Source organism: Corvus cornix, chromosome 5 (genome assembly GCF_000738735.6).
Source record: "Corvus cornix cornix isolate S_Up_H32 chromosome 5, ASM73873v5, whole genome shotgun sequence".
In the NCBI taxonomy this organism is placed as follows: Eukaryota; Metazoa; Chordata; class Aves; order Passeriformes; family Corvidae; genus Corvus; species Corvus cornix.
The window spans coordinates 16247390-16259858 of record NC_046335.1 but is presented as its reverse complement, the minus strand read 5'-3'; the positions used below and the strand labels follow the sequence as shown (position 1 = coordinate 16259858).

The 12469-nt window shown below is 39.2% G+C and overlaps 1 protein-coding gene across 2 annotated transcripts in view; it reads right to left on the bottom strand.

Annotated features, from left to right (window-relative positions):
• The window catches only part of CCDC88C (coiled-coil domain containing 88C), a 99616-nt gene that overhangs the window by 28462 nt on the left and 58685 nt on the right, over positions 1-12469 (bottom strand). For both annotated transcript variants that reach the window (XM_039552389.1, XM_039552390.1), the window contains exons 11-14: positions 8241-8387; positions 7065-7209; positions 4182-4363; positions 517-654 (exon numbers count right to left, since the gene is read on the bottom strand). In XM_039552389.1, coding sequence (XP_039408323.1) covers positions 517-654; positions 4182-4363; positions 7065-7209; positions 8241-8387 — 612 coding nt within the window. The remainder of the gene's footprint in view (positions 1-516; positions 655-4181; positions 4364-7064; positions 7210-8240; positions 8388-12469) is intronic.

Below are 12469 nucleotides of genomic sequence, written 5' to 3'. Positions count from 1 at the left end.
AACCTGTAACAAGAGAATTTCTAGGCATTGCACATGAACTGCACAGTGGTAAAAGCTGAAGGGCCATTAAAATGTCAATCCAGAAGACATAAATACTTTCTCAGCATGTCTTTAAAATAGTGCAAAAAGGCTGGCTGAAGGACCTCAACCAAACCAATCACGCCATACAGGTGGAAAAAGACCAATCTTCAGCAATAAAATGGGGATTTATCTGCACATCCTAAAACCAGATGGTATTCCATTTAGTAAAATCCAAGGGCTTTTTTCCCTCAAGGGGGAATGTCTGTTCCTATAACAGCCAGAAGATCCCCTTATGGTAACAAGAGCAGAAATCAGCAAAACATGCTGGGCTTCTATACTTGAAGAAGCTTTTAACCTAGATTTGAACAAGTTCAACCTGCACTTAATAGCTCTCAAATTGCCTTATCTCCCTGAGAGAACCAGATGCTCTAAATGGCATCACTGAATTACCATTACTGAGCACACGTTGTTATATTACATTTGAGAAGTTTTCACCTGTCTGTCTTTGTCAGCTTTTAGAGTCTCCATGACAACTTGTAGCTGCTCTTTATCTTTTATCAGCTCCTCACTCAAGGTTTCCAAGTCTTGATTGCTTTGCTTCTCTTTTTCAATTTGATTTTGCAACTTCTCAATCTGTATGGAGAGAACACACCAAAACACATCAGCCACAGCTTGACACAAGGACTGTTTGCACTTTAAGTCATTTTGAAGACCAGAGAGAAATGAGATGGGGACTATGGCTGAAAGATCAAATCCTTCTCTTCTGCAGTTGCCAATCTCAGAGGAGGAAATGGACTGTTTTTCTCACAGTGCCAAGAATCTTCTTCATGCCATTTATGATCAGAGCATATAAGGCACAGCAGTAAGAAATGCTTAGTTCACCTGCCTGCTGAATGCCCTGTTGTGCTCCTGCCAAAAGTGATTAAGTTTCTCCCCTTCTAAGTGATTAAGGTGCTCCTCTTCCTGGGGAACTTGCCTCCTCCTAGCCACTCCATCACTGATGGTCTTACTCTACCACTGAATGCAGACAAAGTTATTAAGACACTTCAGTGAGCAACAACACTAAAAAAACCAAAACACCAACCTAAAACAGGAACAGAGGAAAAACACTAAAGCACTGGAGTGAGCAAGTTTAAATTCCCACTCCCTGTGCTCTGTTGGCCCTCTTTTCCCCAGTAGGTGACAAGGCTGCATTTGAAAGATTTGTGAATAAGGCTCCAGTCCTACAACAAACAAAAGTTTTCTTACTTATTCCTTTTGAAGTCATACTTGTAATGCATGAAGAACAGAAAAGCAGTAGTTCTTCAGTATTTAGAACCAAGAGGTTCTGGGAACTATACTCCCCAAGTCAGGAAATATTTATTCCTTTCTAAGCTTGCAAAGTACTGTGAGCACCTACAGCTCTGCACAAGTATCAGCTCATTTTTGTCTTGGTATTATCAACTCTGCCAACAGTGAAAATGTCAATGAAAGGGGTATTAAACCTAATTCTTACAAGTGGGAAATAGCTGGAGGCTGGGCTCTGCCTGTGTCAACATGTGCCTTATTACAGGAAGTGTTTAAACAAGCAGGGGCTGCCCAGATTGGAGATAAGGAGGGCTCAGCAGTTGGAAATGTAACCATGTGGCGGTTCATTGGTCTCAAAGGAGCTGTTCAGAGAAAGCTGCAACAAACTCAGTAGCTCAGCAATAGCTGATCTTCATCTGCATTTCCCAGAAAACTGGAGGCAAGTAAGACATTACTGTTTACAGCTCTTGTCAGTAAGTCAGAAAGGCAGAGACAATGGACAGGTACTCAGACTGCTACTACTTGACTGTGCCTGAAAGGAGGGTTTTCTATTATTAGCTCCTCTGAAAACCTTGTAAGAAAGGAAAAAAAAAACTGTACGTAACTTTTCCTTTATAACATCTCCTCTTGTACTACCTGAATAATCCTGTTTTGGCTACATGATCCCACCAAGCACTAGATCAGCAGATAAACAAGCATATTCAAACAACATTTTTTGAAAGTCTCAGACAGTGGATGAAATCTCAGCTCAATTAAACAACTTTAGGGAGACAAGATTTTACTATGGGTATCTCAGGAAAGTTACCAAAAGAACCCCAAAGACACAGAACATTTGAGAAAAATACTTCTTTATCTCTTGTCCTCTGACTTATACATGCTTGACTTTAACGCTCTTCCAGAGCCCCTGCACTCTCCCCTGCCCACCACACTAAACGTTTTTGAGTGAGTAAGAGACTTTGCCTATTATTTCCCTGGCACACCTTGCTATATTCTAATTGAGGGGATACATGTGTGGGAGAAGTACAAAAACATACTTGAGAAAGGCAAGATTAAAACAAATTCGAACATCTCACATCAAAGATTATTTTATGTATGTAAAATAATCTTGTACACTGACAAAAACCAGACAGAATGCTGTCTACTAATTGTTTTCCCAAATTTCCCTGAAGGGGAGATGAAGTCCTTCAACTTGACTCATCTGTGGTATTCAGTCACCAGCTCCCATCATATTCTGTATTTTTCTGGTGTAGTGTTCAGGCATTTCACTTGCTCTTAATAGGACTATTTTTGCCTGCCTTTTTTTTTTCATTTCTTTGATACATGTGGTGCTCTCCTTACACTACAGAGGTGTTCCCTACTACTATTTTGTGTCTTACAGAACTACGAGACCTTTAGGTGACCCCACCATGTCAAAGCATTCATCATCTTCAAAAACTTCAGACTAATTCTGGAATCACAACTGTTGGCACCAATATAGTGCTGTAACAGGAGGTGCCCACAGGAATCTGCCTAGGGCAAAGCCAGAGGTTGACCACAGTTGTTCAAGTGACTTGAGTGGCTGTACACCACAGGTATCTGCTGAGTGCTTTCTATGCCTCCCTCTCCAATTTTAGGCATGTAAATTAGAGCTGGATTGAATTACTTATACACAACAGGTCATAAATGGAAGTGTGGAAGGAAGATTAGAGTGAACTGAATCTTTGCAGTTTTCCTTGCTCACAAAAGAAAGCAAAGAAGCAGAACTGATCACAGCTTAGCAAATTAATCTCTCCAGAAGATGGAATGATCCAGTGCTGGATACCTGTTCTCTCCAGCAGAGAAATGGGCTTGTTACAATCTAGTCATCCACAAGCAGCATTTCATATCTAGATGCCTTCTCCCCTTGTCCTTTGAAACACCCAGTTAGCTCACAGGCAAGCCAAACAGAACAGAAATCATTGCATCAATGTCACACACACACAGGTTACAGCAGTAATGGCAAAAGGAGAAATGAGCCTTATATTCTGGATAATTTATGAACGGTAGGAATGTGAAAAAATCCAACACGAAAATGTTTTATACTTAAAGAGTAGCAAGCATCTTTTTTTCCCAGCAGCATTTGGCTCAATTAACCAGAGTTGAGGATTCAAGTTACTAGTCAGACAAAAATAAGGCTGGTAGTTGGAGATGAACTGAGCAGTTTGTTTCACAAGGACAAGCACTGAGCTGGCACTTGAGCTAAATGTCATCACAGTTAATAACAGAGTGCAACACACACACATATGTAAGTAAATTTACCAAGTGATGACCTACATGTTTGTTACAAAGACTGGAAGAACTGAGATCTTTGCAGAGAGAGAGAGACACCAGAGAATTTTAAACAGCGAAGAGGACAGAAAAAAAGAAAAAGCAGATCCAGGACTCTGGACAGCCAGAAAGACATTTAGAACATGCTAACCTGAATTCACCTGTGTGATTTATTTGACTTACATGTAAAAATTATTAAACTTTCAGAAAACTAAAGTAGTTCACTGTGACCATGGCTTCCTTTCCTAGTAGTGATGGTTGTGAGACAACAGAAAAGGACATAATCAACAGTACAGTCTGACAGGGGCAAACAGGCACTGAAAACCAGCTTTCATTTAATGGGAACAGTCACTTTTTCTTACAATGATGCACATAAGCAGGCAGTGAAGTAGAAGGCAATAAATAAAATTATTAGAATTTAATTGCATAAGAATGCAATTAAATAGATGGGACCAAAACCATGGTCAGTCTTACGGGGATCATGGGTGAACTCCCTGAAAACTCTCATCATTCAGGAATGCTGCACAGTCCTTTGTGCACTGTGTTTAAAAAACTAAGAGCTCCACTTGTTCCTGTGAACAAATTACCTTTTTGCTAAGCTGTTGATTTTCCTTTTCCAGTTCCACAAACCTTAGGCTGCTCTCTCTGGAGGTCAAGGAGACATCTCTCAGCTCTTGGATTGTGTTCTGCAAGCTCTGATTATCCTTCTCTAGCTTCAGTATTCGACTCGAAGCACATTCATTCAACTCAAACACAAAGGACTTTCTGGCTGTTGAAACATGAGAAACAGAAGGTGGCACTAATCAATTTACAAACGTCTCCTTTTGAGGTGTGTGAGATCCACTCAGATGAAGATTATTGCTGTCAGTCTTACAATTTCAGCTTGACTGCTAAGTAAAGACGGTTAAAAACAGAACCCATTTTCACAGATAACCATTAGCACCTTTAATAAATAGGCTACTATCTGAACAAACAGCCATCTGAACAGCCAGCTGTCTCAAAAGTTGCTCACTTTCTTAACTCTTCTTAAATCTGCTTTAGTCATGTTAGGAATGCATCTAATGTTAGTAGCAAAATATACTTTGATACCATCTCATACTTTCATCAGAGGAAATAAATTGAGGCAGAAAATAAACCCCTGCTAATTGTTTGCTAAAACAGCAAGGTGGTGCACTTCCAAGAGCTAGTGAAAACTCAGGTATCTAATCACATTTAGTCATGAAAAAAGTTCTTACAAAGGAGTATTCCAGTGCTTATCTTTACAACTTCTTCATCAAGAATATGCCGAATCAGAGAGAATAATTTATTACTAGGTACCCAGGCACAGGACACCCATCAGAATGCTGCTCTGAGAAGTGTCTGAAGTTGAAATCTCAGAACTAAAAAAATTGCATCAAGTTTTACAACAGAGATGTTATTTTACTCAATGTTTGTAAATCAAAGTCTCACTACCTCTCAGCCTCAAAATCCATCACCCAGGCCTTACTGTTCTGTTAATTTCTCTGCCCAGCATTTGAATAATTACAAGAGCAATCTTCTGTTTCACATGAAATAATTGCTACCCATCACCTCAAAACAGCATTTCATATGAAATTGACTTTTAACACTGTCTTTAAATCTAAGAAAATTAATAACTCCTTCTAAATAAGCACTACAGCATACTGAGTACTTTAAGCTGGCAACTTTCTGAGAATAGTAAAATCCTATTTGTCTCTTTTATGGAGCATCACCTGGAGAGCTTCGGTCAAGTGAAGACTCAAATAGTTAACATTAACTGAATACTCCAGTCAAGTTCTGTTCTGAAGCAAAGTCCATCTAAATTACTTTTTACCATGCTTATTTTTTAAATTATTTTGAATAAAATATTCCAAACTGGCTGATAAAATCTTGTATCTATCACCCTTGCAGACTCAACTTGATATCCAGGAACAGGAGATTTTCCAAAAGAGTTTTGCAGTTTGACTCTATTTGTGACAAACAAGCTGCATTCAGAACAGCAACATCGATTGAAATAAAACTTCTTAAAGAGAATTATTGTAAAATCACAACAGCACTTCCATGAGATAAAAGTCCAAATTGGAATAGTCTCTTTTTACAAAAGAATCCAGCCTCCTTCACCATTTTATTTTCCTACTGAATACAAGATTGTGGATGTTCTTAGTTCCTCATTCTTTTTCTCTGGTTAATCAGAGAGTTTCTGATGCTCCAGGGCTAAAATGCTAAACATCAGTGCAGTGATAAATCACTCAAGCTAATTTTGAAAGTTATGTTTCAGAAATTAGTAAATAAGATGTAACAAAATAAAACTAGCATTCTTCCTTCTATTACACTGATAGTGAAAGCAAATCAGGAAGGGAACAAAACTTGGTATTTTATACAGGCCAGAAAATACGATATTTTTACATTTTCCTGAAATACTCTTGATCAAAATTTCTAAGTTTTGAGAAAACTGTTTTCCCTCCACTAACACAATGAGCAATATCCTTGATTACATGTAAGGAGTACTAGAGTGACATTCATTTCTCAGGCTAACATAACCTACTTTGCAAGATTATTATTTACAAATAACAATTAACTAGTCATTAATCTTAGTGAAGAGAACTTGGATCCTAGACAGCAAGAAGATTTCAGAATTGGTGTCAGGCATACACTCAGCTGTTTTACAAAACAAAGCTATTCTAGAGAGTTTCACTGAAAACATCTGCTTACTCTAATTTATTCCTTTGTCTTCAAGTTCAACTGTTCCTGGTACACAAAGCCAAACATGCAAGTCTTAGCAAAATAAGGTGAATACTCAGTAAAAGCTGCATGTTGAATTACAGGAAATAGCTTGTATTTCCCAAGTTCCACTTAGAATCATTATTTAGGCTGGTATGATAGAGTAAATGTTAAACACAGAAATCAATTCTAAAACCTGTCCAGTGAAGAATGAATTAGTTATGTTTGTGATAGTTACGGAAATCAAATCAATCACTCAAAGAAAAAAATATCAGCCAGTTATTTTAACTGCACACATTTTTCAGTATCTAGTAAAAATAAATGACTTCAGCATACACTACTTCCTGGGACTTAAAGGCCAGTTAATTGTCTGTATTAACTGTACTAAAGAATACTAAAGATCACAGACTCCACCCAACCACTCAGTTGGAAATATTCAGTGTGACATTTCTGCTGTGTCATTTCCAAAGCTTTCTTTTTTTTTCAATTTTTATTAAAGTGTGATACTTAAAGTCACTCTCTCAGTGATGAACAAAACAAAAGCAAAACACTTTGATGCTTTCAAAGGAAAGTGAAAGATACTAAAGGAATGCATTTTAGAAGTTCAAAAAAAAAAACTAAGGTCAAAGACAAGTGGCTGAATGAGGGAAGTTTTCCAATCTTCAATTCACCTTCTGTTCCCATCTCAGTCAACCAATCTGTCTACTCTGAAACAGACCACAAACACCACAGCTACCCCAGCTGGTACTCACTATCTGCAAGATCAGTGCTTTTAGACAGCTGTTCTAGTTCCCAGCCTAGGTGTGCAGACTCGTTCATGCTCTGTTTCTGTGCAATCTCCAAGACCATGTTCTCCTCCAGAAGCTCTTCAATTCTCTTCTTGTCTGTGTCCCGGTCCTGTGCAAGACACACATGAATGCAAACGCATATTCAGCTCATCTGTAAGATTCTAGGTCGAGCTGCTACAAGCACAGTGTATGTTGAGGGTAGAAGAATCTCCTTGAACACTGTGGTTTTATAACGAAATACACCTTCAGCATTAAATGCTTGCTGTGGGCTACCATATATGCCACAGAAAGCAAAGCCCAGCTGGCCCTGTTTAGCATCAGCTCTGGCCCACAATACACTTGGAGAGAGAGGGATGGCAGCGAGAACCTACCAGGTGATCACAGGACCACTACAAGCCAGGACTAGTATGGCAGGCTGGATTCAAGATGTCTCCAGAGCTAAGCTCTTCAAAAACATGCAGCATCATGCTCTTACACACTGGAAATTCTGCAGATAGAACCTTGAATTCTGCAGAGCTTCAACTCATCACATCGAACTTGGACACAGTCATATGGATCAGCAAGTAGCACCTGCCTCGTAATTTGAATTTTAACTCCTGAAAACAGATCTGGAGAATGAATCTGTTGTTGCTTCTTGTGACTATCTGGGCCATTTGCATTTATGGACACTGAAGTGCTGCCTCAGTGGTTCTCAAATTTTCAGAAATCATAGCCCAAAAATTCATCAAGTCACCCACAAAAGCATTCAGAACCTCCAGCCACTTCGTAAAAGCTAGCATGACATGACCTTTATAATGTCCTGAATCACAGAATGATAGAATGGGTTGGGGTGGAAGGGACATTAAAGATTATGCAGTTCTTAGCATGGGAAGGGACACCTCCCACTAGACCAGGTTGCTCAAAGCCCCATCCAACCTGGCCTTGAACACTTTTAGGGATGGGGCACCCACAACTTCTCCAGGAAACCTCTTCCAGTGCCTCACCACCCTCACAGTAAAGAATTTCTTCTTACTTTCTAATCTAAACCTACTCTCTTTCAGTTTGAAGCCATTCCCCCTTGTCCTATCACTACATGCCCTTGTAATGTAGCATAAAAACAAAAGTTAAAAAAATTAGCATAATGAAAAAGAAAGTGCATACCAGCTCTACATCATGAAGTTTGGATTTCAGCTGCAAATTTTCCTTCTCTAATTCATGCAGCTTATCACCACGAGCTCTTGCCATGGTTAGCTGTTCTTCTAGCATGGCCTTTGTTTCGATCAATACAATGTTGTCCTCTCTTAATTCCTAGGGGAAAAAAGTGTTAATTTCTTACTGACTTCTCATAGACCAAGTGAGTTTCATAAAGTGACATTGCAAAAAAAAAGAAAGAAATCTGACATGTTTGTCTCATAAGAAGATTTTTACCTAATATTTTAATGAGAGGTGATACTATGTTTCATTACCTGGGAGTCATTATGCAAGTAAATCTAATATTTCTTAGGGTCTTTTTCCTCAATTTTACCAGTTTAACAGTTTCATTTGCTTTATATGAGGCTAGATCAAGAGGTGCACAAAGAGCAACTGTTCAGTTCCAATTCCACTGTTGTAATACCAATTTCTTTGCCAACTTATCATAGTCCCTTGTTTTCCCAGCTTCAAAATAGATGATTTACTTTCAAGGGATGGGGAACAGTATCCATCAATACATTCAATATCTGCATTCCTGTTTCAGTACACTTATGTGCAAATGCCTGTTTAATAAATTTTCTCTCTCATGAACAGAATTTTAATTCACTTGAACAGTAGAAGTTGTTTTATACTTAACACTCCCTGCCACTTCCCCACTAAACACATGAGCATTAACTGCACAAGCCATGTCGCTTACTCATTAGAGCTTTTGGATCTGGTTTTACTGAGTAGAAGTTTAATTTATTACTTTTCTGTAGCCACAGCATTAGAAACAGGTTAATTATCCTGCACTGCAACTGTTTCTTGCAAATAACAAATGAAACTCTGTGCATTTAAGTATCTTATCCTGGAAACATGAAATATCCAAAGCATGAAATCTGGCCATGAATCATTGGTCATGTTTTAAACACATGTATCAAATATGTCTCATTTTAAGCTATAATACCTCACTTCTAGCTTTTACTTTTGTTGATCCTCAGATAAGTCTTGAGTACAAGACAAATGTTCTGTGGCAGGAACGCATCAGCATTTAAAAGATTAAATGGATACAGTAAGGAATTTTCCCCAGATGAGTTACAACTGGGCAAGAAGCAGATTGATTCTCTACAGAAACTTCTCATTCTCGGGTTTCCTCCCTCCTCTCCTGAACCATTCTGCTGTTCCAATGATACATGCAAAACCAGAAAATGTGCAAACAGACAGGACAAAATGCTTGACAAGTTTATTCCTGGATAACTGATTTCAAATGTGATGTCTCTGCTGACAGAGTGTTCATGTCTGGTCTCTCAAACCACAAACACCCAAACCAAGTAGATTCCTGAAAGATCACCAAGCATGAGCAAATCATTTTCACAGCTTAATCAGCAACTACCTTCTCATTTTTTGGGGTGGAATCAGCCTTAAGAAGCCTTATATGGCTCAGTTATTTAAAAAACAAACAAAAAAGAAAAAAAGGAGAAGAAAAAAGAAGAAGAAAAAGAAACAAGATAGATGTAAAGAACAAGTTAAGAGTGTCTGATGACAGCCACTCCCCCTGCCTTTTGATACTACAGGGGGGCATCATTTAAAAGCCTGTCATAATCTTAATTGTTTGTTGCAGCTTGACTGTATATGGCATAATACGGAAAGTCTACCTTATGCAGTACCATACTACCCTTGATCTCTCAGTGGGTCAGCTACCAACTTGAAAAGCATGAGAGAAAAATTTCCCTACTATAGTAGCATTAAAAGGACAAGTATGTCAGTGCTTTTGAAGAGGTTCATCTTCAATTAAAATGTCTGAGTATGCAAGTAACTAAAATAACAATAATACTGAAACACTAAAGTTACAGAACCTGCATTTTGGGCCAAGTCTGATCTAACAGGGTCACTTCAGGGTGGGCAAACTTAAAAGGCTGACACTAAACAGATGACAGACCAGAGGAAGTACATGGCACAAAAACTGCTGGGTTATTATGGAAGCTGCCAGAATATCTGTAATGAAACAGCAACGTGCCAAGAGTTTACTTTGCTAGATCACCCCACTCAATGTGGACCACAGCCCTAAGAACTAAGGTGGCGTCTGACCTCAAAAACATGACCTCATAACTATCCTTAAAACTGCCTACCATGCAAGAACTAGTTATTTTAGTGTCTCATCAAGAGTCAAGCTATGTGCCAAGTACATGCACATATGCAGGCTCTGGTACAAACCACACATCAGTGGGAGCTGCAGTGTATGGAAAACTGAGGCACTTTCCATTGAGTACCCAGGATGGGCAGTCATGCCAGTTCAAAATAGTTCTGATGAAATATTAAATTAATAACCAGGTGGAAATGCCTGCTATGACAAGGTAGACATTGCTCACCCCCAGATCACCATGATCTGAGGTTGTCTTAATATTGAGATGTTCATGTAATTTAAATAATTAGTCCATGGGAGCTTTGTAGAGTTACATCTCAAGGCCTGGGAAGCAAAGCTGTCCGAACTAAAACATGACAGCACTAACATCTCCCAGAAGTTGCTGGAATAACACAGCTGACCTAAAAATCTCTCTAGCTACAAATCACACTTGTTAGACAGTCAGCAGGTGGTAGTCATGAGGTGGTGCTGCTTCCTCTGAAATTAAGGTTTATTTTTAATTGAATTAACAAATGCACCAACATTATTTTATAACCTTAAGTTCATTTTAAAATCAGGAACAAATTGGCTGTGTATTTTTTTGTCTAATACACTGAGTTTAATTCAGCTTTTGCAGTTTCTAAAATGAATTACATATTGTGGTTTGATGCCCTATCAACTGCAACTTGAAATAGCTTTAAGAATGTGCATTGTGTATTCAGATGGTTACAATTAACTCTGGGGATAAGTGGTTGCACAATCAGGGTGTGTTGCCACTGGGAAACATTTTCAGAAACTAAAGTAGCAATGAAATTGCTTAAATCTGAAAATAGAGAACTTGCACATGCATCCAGACCCAGTTCAAACCCCTGCCTCGAGGCAGTTCAGAAGCTGTCGCTACTGAGCCATGGCACAGTTAACATCTTGTGACAATCATTGAACAGTATATGAAAACATACAAGAAATGCTTTTGCCTTTTTTTAATTCACAAGAGATTACTCCTGTCATCCTGCATAGAAATTTGATTATGGTGAGAAGGAGGAAAACTGGGCAAAGCACACTCCTTGGCCTCAGCAAACAAGCTCATCTTGTGGAACAGCCAAAGGTTCAGTGGAGATGAATCCTGGAAGGGAGCTTCGCACTGCAGAGAAGCACCTCCATGAAGGAAGCCCTGCACTGAGCTGCTCCTTCACATTCACAGCTCATTAAGCCACCCCAGCAGGAAGGCTCCAGAGCACATTCATGTCCCTTCAACAATGGTTCAACTAACAAGTCACTCCTAAACAATTTGTCAAGACATACAGAGAAGGAAAACAACACACAAGCCCTAAATGTTTTACACTGACATACAGATTTGAACCTTCTGCACTCCTCCTGCAATACCAGGAAGGAAAAGGATTTAAGGACTCATTTAATAGCTTTCTGCATTGATACACAACATTAAATCCACTTTTTCTTCTCACCTACCAATCTGGCACTGCTTATTAATAACCCTGTCAAGACTCTATGAGCCTTAAGATACCACATTACCACAGAACAATGGCTGATGCTGAACACACCTACATTTTCACTGCTGTGCTCTGTATGATTTGTTGGTCTTAAGGGTTAGAGCAGCTTAGCAAGCCATCAGCAACCAGTAAACACCACGAAATGAATAATCACTGTACAGTCTAGAGGTAAGAATCTCTACTCTGTTACATCCCAGAACAAATCTAACCAGACACTGTACTGACCCCAGACATTAATTCTTCTTTCAGAGGGGCAGAGGACTTGAGTCAGATTTGACAGAAAACTGAGCCCCCATGGAAAGCTAGATACTGGCTAGTATGCACAGCCTTTGTGCTACTCTATGACCATAAAAACATGGAATAGTGCCCTGTGGAATCCTCTGAATGCATCAGCCTGAGACCAATGGAGTTTGCCTGCTGCTCAATGCTGGCAGTCCATGGCTGTGTCAAAACTCGATCAATGATGGGAGAGGGAGTGGTGAGAATGTGAAACTCTCTGTCTATTCTAAACCACAGAGCACCCTGCAGACAGCTGTGCAATCCTGCTGCACATTAGAAAAGCTCAGCCCCTACAATAGCGACAATTTTTC